The sequence below is a fragment of the Myiozetetes cayanensis genome, unplaced genomic scaffold, assembly GCF_022539395.1.
Source record: "Myiozetetes cayanensis isolate MyiCay16 unplaced genomic scaffold, myiCay2020 scf3, whole genome shotgun sequence".
Classification (NCBI taxonomy): domain Eukaryota; kingdom Metazoa; phylum Chordata; class Aves; order Passeriformes; family Tyrannidae; genus Myiozetetes; species Myiozetetes cayanensis.
In genome coordinates this window covers 15,182,537-15,202,731 of record NW_026087521.1, presented here as the reverse complement: position 1 = coordinate 15,202,731, position 20,195 = coordinate 15,182,537, and the positions used below count along the sequence as shown (strand labels likewise).

General features: G+C 41.2%; 1 protein-coding gene across 1 annotated transcript in view; it reads left to right on the top strand.

Moving 5' to 3' along the window:
- CELSR1 (cadherin EGF LAG seven-pass G-type receptor 1) overlaps positions 1-20,195 on the top strand; it is a 169,228-nt gene that overhangs the window by 76,139 nt on the left and 72,894 nt on the right. The window contains 2 exon segments of the mRNA XM_050324656.1: positions 12,705-12,927; positions 17,252-17,367. Of these exon segments, the coding sequence (XP_050180613.1) occupies positions 12,705-12,927; positions 17,252-17,367 (339 nt within the window).

The following is a 20,195-nucleotide window of genomic DNA, read 5'->3' as shown; positions in this document are numbered from 1 at the left end:
ATTAATTTAGCCGAGTTGAGCCTAGTGTAACAAAAGATTTGGGGTTTTTTTCCTCATCATTTAATGTCAAAAAAGTTAGCTGGATTAAATTAATACATAAGTGCATTCTCATTATCCAAACATACACTTGCTAAATGTCAAAACAACCCATATATTAGACTACCCTTTAAGTGGTATTGTTTTTTCTCACTGAAAACAAATCAGATAAGGAAAAAGGAGAAGAGAAAGGAGGATAAAAACCTAACAACTTGCCTTCAAGTTATTTGTGCAGAAGATAAAATCATAATGAGATAGTATTTTTTCCAGGATGCCTCATGTTCTGGAAAGCCCCTCACAGTGTTCACAGTAGATCAGAGGAAAAGACCAAAAACAAAGAAATTCCAGGACATCTGGAATTAAATATTTTAGATCTTACAAAACAAAAAAAGAAATTTAACTTCCAAGAAACAAGGTAATGGGGCTCATTTTTCTCCTGGCTGTAAATAAAAAACTGGGAAACAAAACTGTAAAGCAATAAGACTGAATTATGAAAAATATATTTTGTTTCTGTATATATATTTATAATTCTCAAACATTTTTATTTACATCAGTAGATAAACAAAGGAAAACAGCAGGAAGGATGGTTGGGTGCAGAGATGAGGGTATCAGGATGATATCCGGTTAGGGAGGAAAAAAGCATAAAGTAGTTTCTTGTGTCTCTGTTCTTTGTGTTTGGATGATTGAAAGTTTCGACAGTTGAGCACCAGACTGAGGCACTTGGCCTTGAACATCAAGATAATTACAGTTCTGCAATACAGTTGTGCAGAGCATGGTGGGAACCACAACTTCATTGTTGTTGCAAATGCTCTTTTGTTTAGAGCATCATGGTTCAGTGCCTGCATCACAGCCCTGCTCCTCCTGGGGCAGGTTTTGTTCTGTGACCAGCACTGTACGGTGCCCCCGAATCGCAGCTTCCTGAGCAGTCACCAGTCTCAGTTTTCAGTTTCTAAAAATCGAGATGAACATGTTTTACTTCAGGCTGTTTCTCAAATTCCCCTAGTGAAGCATATGAGACCTTTTATACAGCATTTTCATATAGTATAATTAAAAAGCATATTTTAATTAGATAGGGCCACCCAGCTTCAAAGGGTCAGCACACTGATGTGCATATTGTAAGAAACATGAAGATGACTGTCTTATATTAATAATTAAACACATTATAGGTGATATAATAAAGTATAATAACTCTAACAAGATGGTAATTGTTTAAAGTTACTTTAAAATTGAACAGTATTTTATTAAAAGGCTGAATTTTAATCTACTGAACTATTGTAAGCAGAGTTAAGTATGAGATGTGGAAACTGACTGGACTAATTTTTAATTAGTTCATTTAAAAGTACTTTTTAAGAAAATAACTTTTGAACTTCCACCTATTCTGTAGATTTAAAAATACATCAACTTTGATATTTTCTGTGCTAGGTGTGTGTGACATTACAATCCCCTTTTCAGGACTCATTAACAAAAAGTCAGTTTCCCTGATTAAGTTGCTTTTTGTTTTCAGTTTGTGTTCCTGACCTGTGTATGAAATATTTTTGAGGCTACCAAAACATAAGATTATGGGATTATCTTTTTAACCCTAATCCTTTTAATTTCACAAGCAAAGGGGCACTTTTGTTGTTTTGTTTTGTTTTGTTTTGTTTTTTCAAAATTTTCCTTCAGTGTATAACAATGGAAATTTGATGAGCATCAGATCGTTTTGCAAGTACTGTCTACTCCATTATGCTAAACCTCTGAACCTCTGATCCACAGTAAAGACAGTTACACAATGCTTGCAAGTATATCTTCCTCTTAAGATAATATTTCTTATATAAAATGAAAATATAGAGCACTGAACTTCTAGCTTCCCAACATGTAATTACAATACTAGATTTACTTTAAGCATGCTTTTCCATTGTATTATTAATATTTTATGGCTTCTCTTCAGTTATTCTCACTAATTGGCCATTATGCTTCTTTCCACCAGAGCTTCTGGGACCACCTAGGATGTTAAGGGACATGGTTTGATTTGAGGTCTGCCTGGTTCTAAATGCCATCATTTTTACCATAGTGCTGGGTTACAGAGAAAATGGGAGGGTGAGATTTCCCTGTGAAAATTTCTACTTTGTGGAAAACACTAAATACAGGCTCTCACTAGCCTTCCTCTAATGGAGATATGCAGAGTTAGCTGCTTGAGCAGTCAATCCTAGCAGGCTGCTGGGGACAAGGGCAGATGGCTTCTTCTGTGTTTTGTCTCTTGTTATGAGCTGAAACACCGTGTCTGTAACAGCTACATGGAGAAAATTGAGTGGGATCTTAGTGAAATAAGGGCTGAACTCTCCTAAAGAAAGCAGCAATGTTCGCCCTTGAAATGGAGACACTGATCTCCTTTTCTGCATATTCTTCAGCCTTTATCTTTCTTGCTCTTTCTGAGGGCAGTTATTTGCAGATGTGTTCCCTTTTTCAACTGCTTTGAGATATTAACTTGCTAAAAAATAAGTGCTAGAGCTTTCCTCTTCCCTACCAATTTGGGAACTGGGAGCTGCAACCCTTTGGTGTTTTCTGTGGAAAGCAGCTTAGGGAAACCAGACTGAAAGTGAGTGGGAAGCCTAATGGTGCCTGAAAGCATGTCTGGTTCTCCAGCTTCTGAGTTCTGTTGATAAAAGATGTTACTGCACACAGAGACCTACCATAGCCACCTCGCCTTGCTTGCTTTCCTCATTCACATAAATCATTTAATGTATTTGAAAAGCCCAGTGGGAGGCTGAAATAGCCTGTGGAACAACAGCCTTGGGGAGTTAACAGTGCCACTGGTGGCATTTGGTACCCAGTAAAAATTGCAGTTCTGCGTATGAAATAGTTGTTTTTGTCATCTGAGCAGAGGCACACCAAATCTGAGGCCCCTTTTTCATATCTCACTGCTGCCTGTGGAAGGAGGTGAGAACTGAACATGGCAGCTGGTTCCCATGCTGAAGTGCCTGCAGGTGTTTGGGGATGCAAATACAGACCAGCCTGCAAAGGCTGTCCTGAAGGGAACGTGTCCTGTCAGCCACAGTGGCTGCTCCAGCCTATGGTTTCCTCCATGTGCCCCTCCTCGATTAACGCTCCTGGAGAGGAATCAAGGGGCAGAGAGAGCAGAAAAAATAAAATATAATATCAGACGTGTATTTAGTAGAAGTAGAGGATGATTGTGTCTCTTAAAAATAAAAGGAGGGAGGGCTATTCCTCTGAAAATGAATGTAACTGTGTTATGCAGAGGTGTGCTTTGTTCTTACACCTCCAGCTTTCTCATTGGTTTTGAGGTGGGATTATTAGGAAGAGATTTATTCCAAGTAAGACATAATGCAAATTGCAGACACAATGGCATAATCTAGTTTGATTTTTATCTTTGACATCTACAGTTAATGTTATCCTTCTGATAAATACATCCAGAGATAATGCTTAGGCTTTTTTTGAAGGGCACTGCTTCATCACCATATCTTACCCCAAATCAGTGCAATTTGCATTATGATAAATTGTCTTACATGTAAACCTGCCACAGAGCTCAACATAAGCTGGAAATTTTGGTGCATTTCATTTTTCTCTTGTGTAGATTTGTACTGTGTTTAGTCCTGAGTGACCTAAAAAAGTCTCTAAAGCTTTACCTTACAGGTCAAATGCAGAAGAAGATGAGACCTTGCAAGGGCCCTGAACAGTACAACAAATGGTTCAATAATTTAGAGAGCTTAGAGACAGTTGTCAAGTCAGCTAAGAGTAAAGATTAAGATGTTAAGAAATTACCTGTTGTATTTGGTAGTACTTAATGGTGCTCACACCATTGCTGGCCTCATTACTGGAAGGTGAAGGGTGAGTTGTCTGGTGTAGATGCAGTGGAAACTTAATGACTGAGAATTTTTAATCCTCAGGAAATATACAAGGAAGAGAAAATAGGTATTCAGGACTTAGTTGTGACTTTTGTCTATGCTGGACATGGCATAGGAGAATGAGGTCCAGTGACAGCATAAATTGAGTATATATCATCTTGAGAACATGCTCATAATTTCTGGAATTCACAGACTAATTCATTTCTCCAACAGATGTGCCCCAAATATCACTAATCCTCCTCAGTATTGTTTCTTTTCTCCCCCTCAATTATTCCTTCTCATTTAAATGCAAAACCACAAAACAACCCAAATCCCAAATCATCAATCCATCCATCCATCTATCCACCCTTCTCTGCAGGGTGTCTTTTGTTTTGCGTTGTTTTTCTGACCAGGGAAGGGGAGGATGCTGCATGTAGAATCCTGGGCCTGGTTTTGGGCTGGCAAAGGGCCAGGTACTGTTTCAGTGGCTGCTCAGCATGTGCAGTGCATCAGCAGGCATAGCCCAAAGCTGCTTGAGATGGAGACCTGAGCATTCTGCACTCTTGGTTCTGTAAAATACAGTTTAGCTTGGTTTCTAGTGGGAAAGGATCAGGAGGTGGCATGGGGTCCTGGCCTCTCCCTTGCCTGTTTGGCCTATGGGACTTTTTCACACATCGTGATCCTGCTTCTCTTCCCATGAGCTTGCAGGACTTCTCAGCAGCTGAGGTACAGATGCTGTCCCCGAGGACTCTGGTGGAGAGAAGAATTGTGAAGGGCCAAGTAGCATCATTTTGTTGGGATGGAAGTGGGAATGGGAGCTCCTTCAGAGCAGACGGTTTTGGTTGTGTGTTTTGGGCTGGAATTTGACCACCAAGAGCTCTCACATGCCTTGGGGGCAGCAGATGCCACCCATAACTTCAGAAGCAAATAAAAGAAAATAAAAAGCCTCTCATGTTCATTATTTTGAAGCATCTCATGATTAAAGATCTTATGACCCTTATTTAACTGAATCTCATGACTTTTGGAAATCTGATTTGGGAGTTATCAGGGATGCCTGGGAGCAACTTTATGGAAGAAGCACAAGGAAGGGAGAAGGGAGATTGTACAAGGAGAGGTATGAGGTATATATATATATAAATGTGTATGTATATATATCTGTGTATATATATATATATACATATATGTGTATGTGTATATATATATATATGTGTATATATATATATACACAAAATACCACTGATAATTCTGCCCACTTTCTTCTTACCAGCTCAGAGCTTAGTGCTTATGCCCATGGAAAAAATAAAACTAGATCCAGAGAAAAAGGGTGATTTCCTGAGTATCTTATATAGGATCATTGTCTATCACCTCAGAGAGCTACTTGGCAAGCTATATATATAATGTGAGAGGAATGTTTTTGCTGTTACTTTGCTTAGTGTTTTAAATTCAGGTTACTCTCTTGCAAATACATCTTATTAAATCTGGAATGGTTAGCAACTGAAATTGCTCAGGACAGCTATCATTGCAAGTCAGCAGGATTTATTTCTAAACAGTGGGAGTGTGTATGTGTGGTGTGTAATTATGTGTATATTTATGTCTTATTTTACTTTAACCCATTTCTCATAATAAGCCTTTATAGGGCAGAAAGCAGCAAAGAGAGCAGAAAGCAATAAAAAGTAGGCAGACCCCAAAATGGACCTTAAGTTGGTGTTTCTCCCTGTAAGAGGTTTTGGGCTAGTTTTACTTAACCTAGACTAGTCCCAAATCTAAAACCATAAATGAACAGGTAGGTAAAAGCTAAAAAACAAAGTGTATTTTCAAATTTAAGGTTTAATAGCAGCGTAATGCAGAAACCTCATGAAGTCATGACCATCAGTGTCAGTATTGAGTCTGCACAGCCTTTCTGAAGTGACAGGAGTGGTGAGGCTATTGATTTCTGAGGGACCCAGGTTTACTTCTGTTACTCAAATAACCCTTCTGAGTCACTTGCGTAACATGGTACATGAACATAGTTGTCTTCTAATTAATCGTGGTTACTAGTACACCAATGCCTTGTAACTTCTGTTTGTTCTATTTGTTGTTTGATCCAGCTTCTCCTTCATTCAGAATGACTTGGCTAATTTCTGGGTAACTGCTCTCTAACTTCTCTCATAAAACCAGCAGATATTTGTTTGTTGGTTTGTTTGTTTGTTTAGCATTTCATTGGTAAGTGGAATTTGCTGGGAGGTAAGGCTGACCTCTCAATATGTTCTGAGTGTAGGCTCATGCACCACAGAGCCACTGAAGTCATGAATTTCTCTTTATGGGCAAAATCCAATGTTAATTTAATTATTTGACTTGCACCTGTGCTTTAGGCAAATTTTCCTGCAGTATATCCATGCCCAGTCAGTGAAGTGGGTATCTACTGAAGGTGTTGATCCAGTTCATCTAAGCGAAGCATTGAGCCACTAGACTCACACATGAGCCATCTAAAATGGCTTAAAGCTGTATTTCCATAACAGTTAGACCTTTCTAAGACCATTCCTTCATTCTTATTCCTGTGTGCATAGTCCTGCCTTCTTCCCTGTGCCTGCTGAGCTATTCATCCCATCAATCCTAGGAGGGACCTAATCAGAAGATCACTAACCCTTCAGTAAAGAAATGAATGGTGTTTTGCCATCTTACGTCTACAGATCAGTCAACTGCAGGATTACATGAATGCTAACAAACTGCAGCATGCTTGGGGAAAGGAGGGGACTATGGTAACTCCCACTCAGTCTAAACTATGGTGAAACAACCCCTAAAGCAGGTCCATTGGATCCCAGCCTCTTTATCTCTTGTCCCAGTAGAGATTTCCAGGCTGATTCTGCAGCTAATTTGTTTTTAACAACCTTCTTATTACTCAGTGCACTGATTGCTTTAGTGCCAATTGTCATGTAAGGGTAGAAGTGGTTTAGTTACTAAAGGAAAAGTAGTATTGATTTTCCCATAACGTGCAAGATAGCAGATACATTTTTAATGATAACTGGTTCTTTATTAGGGCAATGGGTCAATGGGAATTCTTTGAAAAACTTAGTTGTCCTATTTTTTCTCCTTTTGTCCTATTGTTTCTCCTTTTTCCTTAATTCTTGTTGATTTTCCTTTTTACTTCAAAATATATCTTTTTTTTTTTTAGGCGGACTGCTTAAATCAGCTTCTCAGAATGCTTTCAGTTCTGGTAAAGCAACTATAAACATAGAGATTAATATGTTAATATAGATTACTATGTGTCTAGAGCAAATGGCAGGATGAGGGAAAGGAGAAAAGAGTCAATTCAAGTCAAACAATTACAGATAGTGAGTGAAAAATTAACATGTGTAGAGAAACTGGAAAAAAAAATCAAGAACATCAGAGCAGGTCTGCTGCTTCATGTAAATATGTATTTAATGTGGTGTTTCAGTTGAAAACAATTGGAGAATAGTGCAAAATTATTGAGAACTAGTCCCTAAACCAGGATATTGGGAAAACATACTGCATAAAATTGATGTTTAGAGGAATTATGTATTTATTTGGATGCCATCACACTGTTTCCAGCAAGCTTTCAAATGTTATACATTGTTGTTGTAAGGTCAAGCAACTCACCAGCTAAACCACAGGCAGATTTCTTGAAAGCCTAGCTCATTGCTGCACACCAGTGTGCTGTTTGAAACCCACAATGTTCAGCTCACAAGGCATTTACAATTGTGAGATTATGTTCTCATTTTTAAGATAGTTTTTGTTTCTTTTCCCTTTTTTATCACCATTTATTATTTATTAGTTAAACTTTTATTACTTTAGTTGGATAGGTCAGAGGAAGACCAAATCTTCTAGCTGGACTTTGGCTTTGCATGTTCTTGTTATCTTGCACCTGATGTTGTGATGTCCTTACTTACACAAAGTTAATAACAGAAATTTTATGATTAACATCTTTGTAAAGTTAGTCCTAAAATCAAACAGGATAGGTATATATTAAAGACAGCATGTTTGTGAGTAGGACACAGTGTCAAAAGCAACTATCGCATTGTGATCTCAAGGGCTTTAAAACCAGGAAGCACTACATAAAGGGCTGTGAAAAAGCCACGGGACTCATAGCTTTAAGAGTCATCAATATTAATTGGGAGCCTATAAGATCAGCTACTGTTGTGTAACAGTAAATTATTTTCTGGCGAGGGCTGGAACTTCTTCAAAGCCCAGGAATCTGCCAGCAGATAACGGGCAGCCATGGCCCATGTTATCTGACAGTGCATGCTTTAGCTTTAGCAGCTGGACGGATGAAGCTTCACATCTGCTGCTTGGATTTCACAGAGCTGTGATCCGTAACTAGTTTAGTTAGTGATTCCTAAAATGCAGGCCAGTGTGAAAAATGAAATTGTATTAGCCAAAGAAATGAGAGGCAAAGGGGAGTTTCATGGCCTGGGTGAGGGCTGAGCCATGCCAGCATTGCCAGCATCACAGACTGACCTCAGGCTGTGTGCAGTGGCTATTTGGGCCATGCTTTTATCACCCCAGCCCCTCCAGACCCTCACTGCACAGCAGCTCTCCCTCTTCTGTACTATTTTTTTCTACTGGACTGTAAGACATCCCTTCTGATGGTGCATCCCAGCCCTCTGACCTTCAGCTGCAAGGAGGCACACAAGAGCTTTTCAGTCCCAAAGGCTGGCTGATGCAGTTCCCTTCCTTTTCTGCTCCTCAAGTAGCTCTTCCCTTAGGGTCTTCTGACTCCCAGCTCTTCCTTCAAGTTCATGCAGGCTTTGGTTCAAGTTTTGAGGATGATTTTCAGGCTGTGCCTCAAAGTGCCTGCAGGGCAGAGCTATGGGACAGCAATGTGTCCGGGAGGAGGTGGCCACCCTTGGAAGTGACAAACCCAAGAGCGACACAAAGGTGCCTTCTGTTGACAATCCTGATCAAAGCACTGTTTCAAATTCTTGCTTAGATGGCTACTCTGTAAAGGCAAAAATGCTTTAAGTCTTTCTGGGCACTTTTAGAAAAAAGGGTAATTACGGATTTATCAGGTTTTTCGGTAACCTTTGTGCCTCGGATCACAGTGACGCCTTGCTGTAGAGATTTCAAAACCACTATTTTAATATATTTTGGTAAATACACATAAAATATGAAAATTTAACATCAAAGAATATGCATCAAATCCAGTTCTCATTTACATTACAGACTAAAGAGAATTCAGAATAATTTTAGTAACTGGGACATCAATGATGCTATAGCTGAATGAATATAGGACAAAGGATCTTATTTAAAGTTGAAGTATATTCTTTTAAATTACGTCTTTAAACACCGTAATGAAAAGCTGTAATAAACATAATTCAGTAGAATATTTCTGTAAGCTTTCTTTTCTCTTAAGTAGTTTTATGCTTGTATAGGTATCTAAACAAACGGTCTATATATTCTTGTTATATTAGAGGATTAATACAGAGCCATCAATGACTTTCAACTTAGGCTTTTATATTTCACCTCTGTATTGCCATGGCATTTCCACAGCATGCTGCAATGCCAGGAATCTCTCCTTTTAGTGCACTCCTTTTTCTCTCTGTGTATTCAAGCCTGCATGTTATTTGCTTTTACAGAATAAATCATTCTGTTCTCAGAAAGCCCTGAAGATTACATTCTTCTGTGAATTGGAGAGTTATTTCACAAAATATCCTACTACTTTTTTAAAGCAACAAACCTGTGTTTAGTCTTTCTATAGGAATTTGCATATTTCCTTTTTTTTGAGAGAGAGTTTTGGTACACAAGATATTGTGTAAAGAGGATTGGCTGTGCTTATGCAGTGGATCACCAGCAAGTGTTTTTTGTTGTGTCCTTTGGAGCATCTGATTTATGTGTGTGCTTTGTGTTGTATATCCAATACACTGAGGGAATTTTCTGTCTTGGATGATGTATACAATTTTTTTTCTGAAAGAAACACATTGTAGAGCATTTTAAAGTATAAAGGAAAGTGTATTCACATAATCTTACCTGATACTTAGAGCTGATAAATCATAGAGTCATAGAATATTCTGAGTTGGAAGGGACCACAAGGATCATCAAGTCCAGCTCTTAAGTGACTGGCCTGTATGGGAATCAAACCGTGGCCTTGGTGTTATTAGCACCATGCTCTAACCAGCTGGAAACAGGAAGATATTTATCAAGTAATTGTCACAGCATTTCATGTAAAATGTTAAAGTGAGAATATGGGAGAATCAGTGCTGAATCAGAAAAGCTCTAAGCACAGACTGGAAATTGAACTCAAGGCTCTATGGTTTATTACTTCAGAGTAATGCACAGAGCAGGTCCATCCTCCAGAGCTGAGCCCAACATGGATGGGGTGTGCATTTTTCTGGCTGCTGATCATAGCAGCCTTTGTGTTTGCTCCTGCATTCTGCCAGCTTAAATCATACCTCTCTGAGAGGCATCTGATGTGGATGTGAGACAAGAAAGGCAGCAAAGCTGGAGAAGCAAAACAGTCGGGCTGCCCAGTTCACCTTGTCTCAGAGGTTGCTACCCCTGGGGCAGTGGCTAAATCAACTGCAAGCCATCACAGTTTACAGCCTGGAACAGAAAAGTGATGCAGATCCAGGTCTGGATGCAGCAGTACTGCTGGCTGTAGTGTACTGCCCAGTGTGGGCAGCTTTGGCGTGGGAACCTGTGGAGCAGGGCTGTGGGGGCGGCAACTGGAGCAAAATTTTCTGTTTAAGTTTGCTTTTGTTTGTGAGTCACTACCCACAGCTCCTGCTGCTTTTACTTTCCTGCAGGAATGCATTTTCACGGTTTTAATTGTGCTTGAATTAATCACAGAAGCAGAATCACAGAATGGTTAGGGTTGGAAGGGGCCTCTGGACATCATCTAGTCCAACCCCCTGCAAAAACAGGTTCACCTAAAACAGGGTGCACAGGATCTTGTCCAGATGGGTTTTGAATATCTTCAGAGGAGACTCCACAGTGTCTCTGGGCAGCCTGTTCCCGTGCTTTGTCACCCTCAAAGGAAGAAGGTTTTTCCTCATACTCAGAACTTCCTGTGTTTCACTCTGTGCTCATTACCCCTTGTCCCTTTGATGGGCAACACTGGAAAGAGCCTGTCCCAATGTAATTGTATAATCTGGTAGCGAATAATCATGCAAACACTGAACTGTTGGTAGTGTATTCCTTCAGCTGGCTGTATTGAATTGTTTTGCTCTACATTTGTTTGTCAGACACTGTTACTGGGTGAAATTCAACTATATATGCCACCTCCAGTTTCTCTGAACAGTTTTACTTGCAGGATGTGAACGTGCTTTATACCTTAGGAAGACACATGCCAAAACATAAATGTTAACTAATTAACTCACATAGAGGGTTTAGCTTTCTGTACAATGATTAATTCAGCAGCTGCTTTTGTCCCAACTGCAGCATATTTTTTAAAGTGAATATCCTCTGTACGTTACTTTTTTAAAATTGTGATTAATTCTCAGATTTTGGGCAAACACAGAAAAAAAAGCCACAGCATATGTACAAAAAAAGACACCTCATTCTTTAGTATTGCATTTCATCATGGCTAGGCTTTGCGAATGAAGATTTGAGAAGGGCTCTACCCACGCTTGCTACAAGCGCACTGATGGCTAAAAAGGCCAATGCGAGATAGACAAGTCCGGTTGCAGAAGGCACAGCAGAAAGACTCCCCAGGTGATATCGACAAGACGCGATTCTTTCTGCGTTGTCTTTTCTCCTCAAGAGTGATCCTGCGTGTGTTCTCAAAAGCAGCAGCAGCGTTATAGATGGTGTGTCTCCAGGCCTCCCGATTGGAGGCCAGGGTAGACCAATGGTGGTGATCAATATGGCCAAGGCTGAGGGATTGTTTCAGGCAGTCCTTGTATCTCCTCTTCGGGGCTCCTCTCTTGCAGCAGCCAGTGGCAAGTTCCCCATAGAGCACGATCTTAGGGAGGCGGTAGTCCTGCATCCTGGAGACGTGCCCTGCCCAACACAGCTGTGTTCTCAGCAGCATGGCCTCAATGCTCGTGACTGCTGCCTGTTCAAGGACAGACGTGTTGGTCACATAGTCCAGTGGATGTTTAGAATTGTACAGAGGCAACGCTGATGGAAGCGTTCTAAGCGACACAAGTGGTGCCAGTAAATGACCCATGATATTGCATTTAACACATCTTAATACATACTTTGAAGATTAATAAAGACAAAGCATTTAAGGGGGAAACAACTTCAGCAAGTGGCACAGAGAATCCATAACTTCTGTTGAAATTTAATGTGCCCATCTCCAAAGGGTTCAGAAAATGGCCTTCACCTTCCGGATGCATATGTGGGAAAAGGTGGAAGCAATCTATATGTTGTCTGTATTCTACTTATTCTTGCTTCAAATGTTTGGAGAGCTTCATCATGAGATCACCTATACCCTGCCTCTGCCATGGGCAGCAAAGCCAAATTCCATTGAAGGTGAGGTACAAACATTTATCTGTTTACACAATTTCCAACCATAGTGAAACACCAAAACTATTTACATATATTTTGGTTGACAGGGAATGTGTAGGTTTTTTTATCCCCTCCCATAAAGAACTGATTGTCACCAGTTTTATATTTGTCACTCACTTTGGAAGCAGCCAAGGAATCTGAAAACCATAGCCAATGTTAGATATTTGCAAGAGGATTGCTCAGCAAATCATATCCTGCACACCACTGAAAATTCATGCTTGAAAGAGGATGTGGCATCCTTACCCCCATCAGTGACAGTCTTGTACCTCAGTTGCAGAGGAGGTCAGTGCAGGAGTTTGGAAGCAGCTTAACCTGTAGCAGAACCACTTGGATAGCAGAATGTCACAGCTTGTTGCTGGGGTGAGGTGTCACCTTCTCTGATGTTTTTCTCTCCCCTTGCAGGAGAGTACTGCGAGGTGAATGCGCGCTCGGGCCGCTGTGCTCCAGGGGTGTGCAAGAACGGAGGAACCTGCGTGAACCTGCTGATTGGGGGCTTCAAGTGTGAGTGCCCCCCCGGCGAGTACGAGCGGCCCTACTGCGAGATGACCACCAGGAGCTTCCCCCCACAGTCCTTCATCACCTTCAAGGGGCTGCGGCAGCGCTTCCACTTCACCGTCTCCCTCATGTAAGTCCCCGTGGGGAAGGGTTCTGTGGATGGTGACTTCTCACTTGAGCTTGGGGCTGTTTGTTACACACTGCCACCCACCGAAGGCCTACCTGTGAAGGTCACTTGGGGCATTTCTGACAGCGACTCCTGCGAGCAGGGCACAGGCGTGTTATTTGAAAGCATTTGATTTCTACCCTGCTGAGGATGCTGCTGACTTTCTGACTCACAAGTGCTGGGGTGTGTGTTGGCTTTGACTCTTTTCCTAATTGGGCCTGTGGCCCCCTGACCTTCAGACTGGCTGCAGAACCAATCCATTTGTTCTGCTTGCTTGAGAGTGCTCTTCCCATCTTCTACTTCCAACCTGTGAGAGGGCCTCGGTATGTCAGGTCATGGCTGAGCACAGGATGGTCCTCCTGAGCTCCTTGTTCTCTGTTGGTTTCCAGCTTTGGGCTTGTGACAACCCCAATTGATCCAGCTCCTCGCCTTGCTACTCCCGACCTTCACACCAAGTCCTGCTTCTGGTCCCATCCTGGCTGCCAGGCATGAGCAGTGTCATCCCCATCCCATCTGCCCTGTATCCCCATACTGAGCAGTCTTCTTCTGGCCTGTCTGTGACTTTTCCCCTGGGGTGCTCAGGGAGGCAAGGGGGAGCAATGATACCAGCCACACTGCATGGACTAGGGGTCTCCCTCCCCTGAAAAAAAAACCTCTTCTGGAGAAGACTTCTCGGGTCAGGCGTAGGGCTTGCCTGATGTGGAGCCAGAGCTCCATGTGCACACATGCCTCTTCTCTGGGGAGGGGCTGGGTTTGCAGCTTTCCCATGGTTTAGCTGGTCAGGATTGACCTTTGGTTTTCCCTCTCAGTTGACTGTGAGTAAACAGCACAAAATGTGTTAGTCCCGACCCTAAAGGGCAGGGCCAGGGATTTATTAAGAGGTACAACAGCAGCTGCAAGGACAGATGTGTTTGTGTGTCTGTCCAGAGAAAGTAAAGTGCTCAAGGAGGACACCTTCAGGTGTGCGTCCCATCCACCACCCAGTCATTTTACATCTGTTTTACATCTCTCAGGCCGCTTCTTTCCAGCATATTTTCCAGTACTGTCCTTTAGCATAATTTAATTTCCTGAACTAAGAAGCCAGATAGATTCCCCATATAATGCTTCTTTTAATATAGGTAAGTAATACCCTATTCCTGGAAGTATTCAAGGCTAGGTTGGATTAGACTTTGAGTAACCTGGCCTAGTGGAAGGTGTCCCTGCTCAGAGACACCTGGTTGAAACTAGACGGTCTTTAAGGTCCCTTCCAACCCTAACCAGTCTATCATTTTATGATTCTATCATTTTGTCTTTTTTCTACCTTCATCCTGAAACCTGAAACTTTATGGAATCTTGATATTTTGGTTAAATCAGAAATGGTTTGCATATGAGCCAAGGCAAGGGAGAGTTGTGCCCATGAAGATTATTTTAGAGCATCAGAGCTAAGTACACAGAAAAACTGAGGAGCAAAAGGCTCTGTTGGACTTGTCAGACCCTACAGTGAGTGCAAACAAAGGAGCGGTCTGGGCTAGCTGCCAGCATGAATTGCCTCCACTACCCTTGACTTGTCCCCTCAGCCATGAGGTGTCATTTTTCAGGCTTTCGGGAAGAGATCTTTGACGTTTAGGGTACTTCAAGTTAAAGTGACTCAAATGCTCTGTGTAGAGGTTATTGAGAAATAGCAAACTACTATACCAAGGTAGGGCTTACACCAGGGTTTCTTTACCGTCTTTAGAACCACGGTGGCATATTTAGTCATGAGCTAAACACCATTTAGTCCACTGAGTATGATTAAAAGTCTAGACAATCACAGGGTTCATCCCACACTGTCTAGAATAGCAACACATTTAGCTTTACATACCAAGTTCACTTTTATTTACACTCACTACCTCTTTGGCTTTTATTATCATTCAGTGTAAGTGGAAAACATTATGTGAGGATAAGCAAGAATTAGCAGTTTGAGTAGATGATTATTTGCCATTATATATTTTGTGATTTGGGAACACTGGTAAAATCCCAAAGTGTCTGACTTCCTTCAGCCTCAACTGACTCATGACCCATTCCTGGCAAAGAGCAGGATCTTTGCATTTTTCAGTCTTATAATTAAAACATGATTTTTTTTTTAAAGTATTTATGTTACTGACCAGGCATGTCTTTTTCTCCCAACATTGCACATCTTCCTTGCTTATTTCAACACTTACTACTCCTTCCCTCCAAGTTACACTCTCAGTGGGGAGGTTTTCTCATTATTTATTCAAAATTCTCTCTAAGGAAGTGTCTTTTTTTCCTATGCCATGAGATTAAAAATATCCCTTCTATTAAAAACAGTATCTTTCCCACAGTTAGTGATAACCAAACAAGTTCAAAGGCAGTAGTGGTTTAACAAGAAGTATGGTACAAAAGATGGAAGTAAGCACAGAGTAAAGAAATATACAAAATAGCTCAATAATTTAATAGCTTAATAAATAATAGTTTCATACTTAAAATTATGATAGAGAATTGTAATCATATGAGAAAAATATATTCAAACAGAACTAAGGTTCCTGTTTTTGTTAATCAAATTAAATCTTTCTGCCCACTGAAGAAGCATATTATTCCCAATTATAAGAAAAATATTATTCCCATTTCCTTTGCTCACATATGTTCTGGACAGATCTGATCAAAATATTTTAATGAAGCAGTTATCCCTGAAAAAAGTATAGTCTTGGGAAATGTTTTACAGGAACTGTATTCCTTGGGATGAAATGTTTGATGGTGAAAAGTGAAAACTAAATCCATGTTTCGGTAATACTGAAATATTTCAATGGTATTGTCATAATTAATTTAGTTTGCCTTTTACTTGTATAATATTATTTTATATTACGTTAAACAATTTAGAAATAAATATGTATAGCAAAACTGATTGAAAGTAATCAAAACAGTCATATCATATTTTGATGGGTTGTAACGCATATTCTTTGGAAATGTCAAAATTTTGACTTCTGTTTTCTGAACCAGAACAATTAATTGTCTTTCAAAAATATGAAAAAATCTATAAATAAAATTTCCCATTTCCATGTAGCTCAGATTCTGAAAGGTCTCTACTCAGTGTGATCCACAACATACACATCTGACAAACAACTTTTGTTAAAAAATATTCTTTAGTTTTGAAACTTTTTGTTTCAAATACTCTGATGTTCTAAAGTACTGCTTCTTTCACATTCTCTGAATGCATGTTTTGTTGCATCATATGAGAGTCTTGCTAGTAGATAGGACATGACAGGTATAAGAGTAATTTCTTCTCTCCATGGAAGACAGTTTTCATTAGCTGTGCTCAGCATTTGATTCATTTGTAGGAAAAGTGGGTTAATTTAAATCAAGGCAAATTTCCTGAAGTTCAAGATAAAAAATCAGATTACACTGCCATTGGGAAACACAAGAAATTCCCATGGTTTCTCTCTTTTTCTCTCTTTATCTAATATTAATCTTTGTAAAAATGTTTATGTAAAGTGTAATAATATTTTTTGCATTTCTAAGTAGATGAAAGCTGTGTGCAACTCTCCAGAGATACTAGGATTCAATTAAAAATTATAAAATACGACATGCAGAAATTTGCAAAAAAGTGTTCTGGGCTGACAAAAAAAAACCAGTCAGGCCTTTTTAAAAGTGGGGTTGGCCCTTTTTCTGCAAGAAAGGTGTGATACATCCCATATTTGAAGCATAAGAAAAATAAAACCAAAACCCACCCATTTGTGCTGATCTAGTGGAATCATTTAAGTGTTTATTTTCCCTCCTCCAATTGGGTGACCTGTTGATTGATGAACCCTGATTGTCTACATGGTGTTATTAAAGTAACTCTTATCTTTCTTTTCCCTTGCCTCCCCATCAGGGTTTTTTTAATCAGTTGATGACTCTCCTTGTACCCTGTAGACAGCAAGCAGTCAGCAAGTATCCCTCCTTTGATGTGAAAATGCTTTCTAGCTTTCGGACTGTTTGCAGAGTGTAGTAAGTGCTACTGTTTGTCGAGGGTCAGATACTGACACTGCATCTTGTGTCTGCCTAATTTTAGCCCTTGTGAGGGTCAGCATCCATAGCAGATCTCTGAAGAGTAGGTTTCTCTAATTTCCATCTTGCTTGCCTTGTTGATTGTGAAAGAGTAGACTTATCCTGTGGCTGATTCTTCAATTTTACAATTTTCTGTCTGAAGAGATATTCAAAGGCTCGTTTATCTGCTGAACACAATGCTGTCTTTCTCCTGGGTGACTTGACCGTTCGATCTTTAATCCATAAGCTGTTAAGCATGAACTCACCCCACGTCTCTGTGTTCTAGGTTTGCAACCAGGGAGAGGAATGCTCTCCTCCTCTACAATGGGCGTTTCAATGAGAAGCACGACTTCATTGCCTTGGAGATCATTGAGGAGCAGATCCAGCTCACCTTCTCTGCAGGTGAGGTCTTGCTTGAGTCGAGCATTCCTGCTTGTGGTCAGGAGATCCTCTCAAGCCATTTGGAAATGCACTTCGTTGATTTTATATGGCGATTTGCTGCCTCATTAATTTACTGGCTGATATTGCACAGTGAGCAACTGATGCCAGGTGTTGTGAAGTACTCCAGATTGTAGCGGTTTGTGGTGGTTACATTTGCTGTCGTAGGCAGGAGCTTGTCAACATATCAGTTATAAAAGGCAGAGTTTATGACTACTATAAAAGATTGGCACTAGCCTGAATGTTGGCCTCCAAGCCGATGTTTGCTTAAATGAGACTTCATTTTATCACACTCTGATAAATGTTGTATGCATTTTTACACTACACCATCAATGAAACATAGGTGCATAAATGTTATCTAAAGAATCCATGCAAACCAAAGGAAAAGCTAGCAAAGTGAAAACTGCCTGCCATTCATTAGGGATTCGTGAGGAGCACTGCTGTTGCTGGAATGCACTTCTGCACTATTTATTATTAACAAACTAAAACTAAAGAATTATATTTACAACAATTTTACTTAAGTAAAAGGTATTATGTATTTACAAAAGATACTTCTCCCCCCCCCCCACCTCCCTTTATATCAGTCCAAGGAGGAGAAGCAGTCTTTTTCTGTTCTCAGAATTCCAGCTCTCTCTCTCTCTCTCTCTCCAGTAACTCTGCAGCACTTTCGTCGCAGTTGGAACTTCTTTATCTCTCTCTTATTCTGTGTTGGCCTCCAGGGCTGGGCTTACCCCCCTCCTGGGTTAAAACCGAAGGTTGAGGGTTACCCAGGTCCTGAAGGGTTTCCTTCCATAGACTTGCAAGGGGACACTTGCTTACTATGGATCTTCTTCCACAGGGTTACAGGGGATAATGGTTTAAGAGTTCACCCCTGTTTCCCTATGGAGGTCCCTCCCCATGGGAGAACAGTCCTTGATTGACTTCTCGGCATGGGTCTAGTCTGGATCCCTTACTCGGATCCCAATATCCCACCTGAGCCATTTTCTGCTCCAGCGTAGGTTCTCTCTAGCACCAGCAGCACGGATCCCACACATGGATCCCAACATCCCTACCTGAACCGCTTTGTGTTCCAGCGTAGGTTCTAATACCCGTCAGGGTCATAAATCTTCAACAGCAGCAGCATGGATCTCTCACTGAGATCCCAAGCTTATCTGAGCCGTCTCGCTCTAGCATAAGCATCGATCCCTTCGAGGGTCACAAAGTCTTTAACAGGACTCTGCCTCATCTGAGCCGCTTTTACTCCAGCATAAGGCTTTCTTTCTGTTAAAGTCACAAATCTCTGGTGCATCCACAAGCTCCTCTGTGAGCCGCAGGGGGGTCTCTTCACCCCAACAAACTTCTACAGGTGGCAGGGTTTTATTTTTCAGCCTTTACCCTGCTGAAGGGAGGGAGAGCGAAAAGGAGAAAAAGCAGTTCTCCCCCCTTCGAACTTTTCTTCTCTCTCCTGCGACTGCAACTTTGACCTTGAAAATCCTGTTATCTCATGGCTGGAATTCTTCTGCAGCGGTTTCTCGTCTAAGCAGTTTGTCTTTTAAACCTTTTTTTTTTCTTCACTCTCTCACAAGAGAGAAGGGAGGCTTCAGTGTTGCACCTGGCCCCCCTCCCCAGCCCAAGCTGGGGAGGAGGGGGCCTTGGCCCTCCTCGGGCCCACTACCCTTCTACATGGCTGCTGCTCCTAATTTCAACTGCGCCACAACCTTCTCTTCCGTTTTCTTAAAGATGTAATTAGCAAAGGCGTCACTGAACTTTTTGATTGGTTTTTTGTCCGGAAATCAATGCACTGCAGAAAGACCTCCTCTGAGAAGAGGTTATAAACAACAACAAATTTAGGAGAACTTAGCTGCCCGCTCATTGCTGTGGTGGGCTCGGAAACAAGAAATGGAGGCTTTGGCATTCGCTGTGTTTATGCACTTGGACTAAGCCAGTGTCTTCCAGTGCTTGTCAGGAGAAGAGAGAGGGTAAGGCCAACAAGCAAAGTTCAGGGTGGCACATATCCCTGTCACCATGGCATTCTCCCAGGGTAGAGATTTTCTCCAGAAAACAAGCCCTGGCGGCAACCAAGTTCTTCCTGATGAAAGTGTGATCAGAGCAAACCCTGACCATTCCAGCCTGAACAGAGGGCTGCTTCTCAAGTTAAAAAAGCCCAAGTTTCATCCAAAACTTCATGCCCAGCTGTGCTAATTACCATGACAAGGGATATCAGGGAAGCTGGTAGCGTGCTGCTGTGCAGTGTGGTCAAAGCTCATTGAAGCCATCAGGACTCATCCCCAGCATGTCAGTAGATTGAAGTCCCTCTCAGTGGACCACTTGCATTCCTGCTACAACCCAGAAACATATCTGTGCATTCAGTGGCCAGGTTTTGGTGACTTTTTGAAAGCTCAGCAGTGGAGACAACCTCTAGTTGTCACAGGTTTAGGGTATTTTTCCACTGAGACAGAAACAAGTATCTGAGAAGGGCTGTTGTCCTGTAAGTCGAGTAAGATATAGATCAAGTGAGATGTTTGTGCCTCTGTACTGGCACGTAATTCGGGAAATAATCCTGCTATTTCCCATTATCTGCATTCAGGATAGACATGCGGGCTCGAGTCAATAACTGTTTTATTTTTGTGGAGAGTGAGATACTGCAAGCAGTAAAGCCATAGAAGGAGAGGCACGGTCCACGTTGGTGTTGCGCACTCATCAACAGTGTTGGCTGCTTCCCTCAGACCCCATGGTAAATCCTGTGTGACCCCATTGATTTACCAGTAATGCTTAAGTGCATATTTGGGCCCTTTGGGTTGAAGGTATCTGGT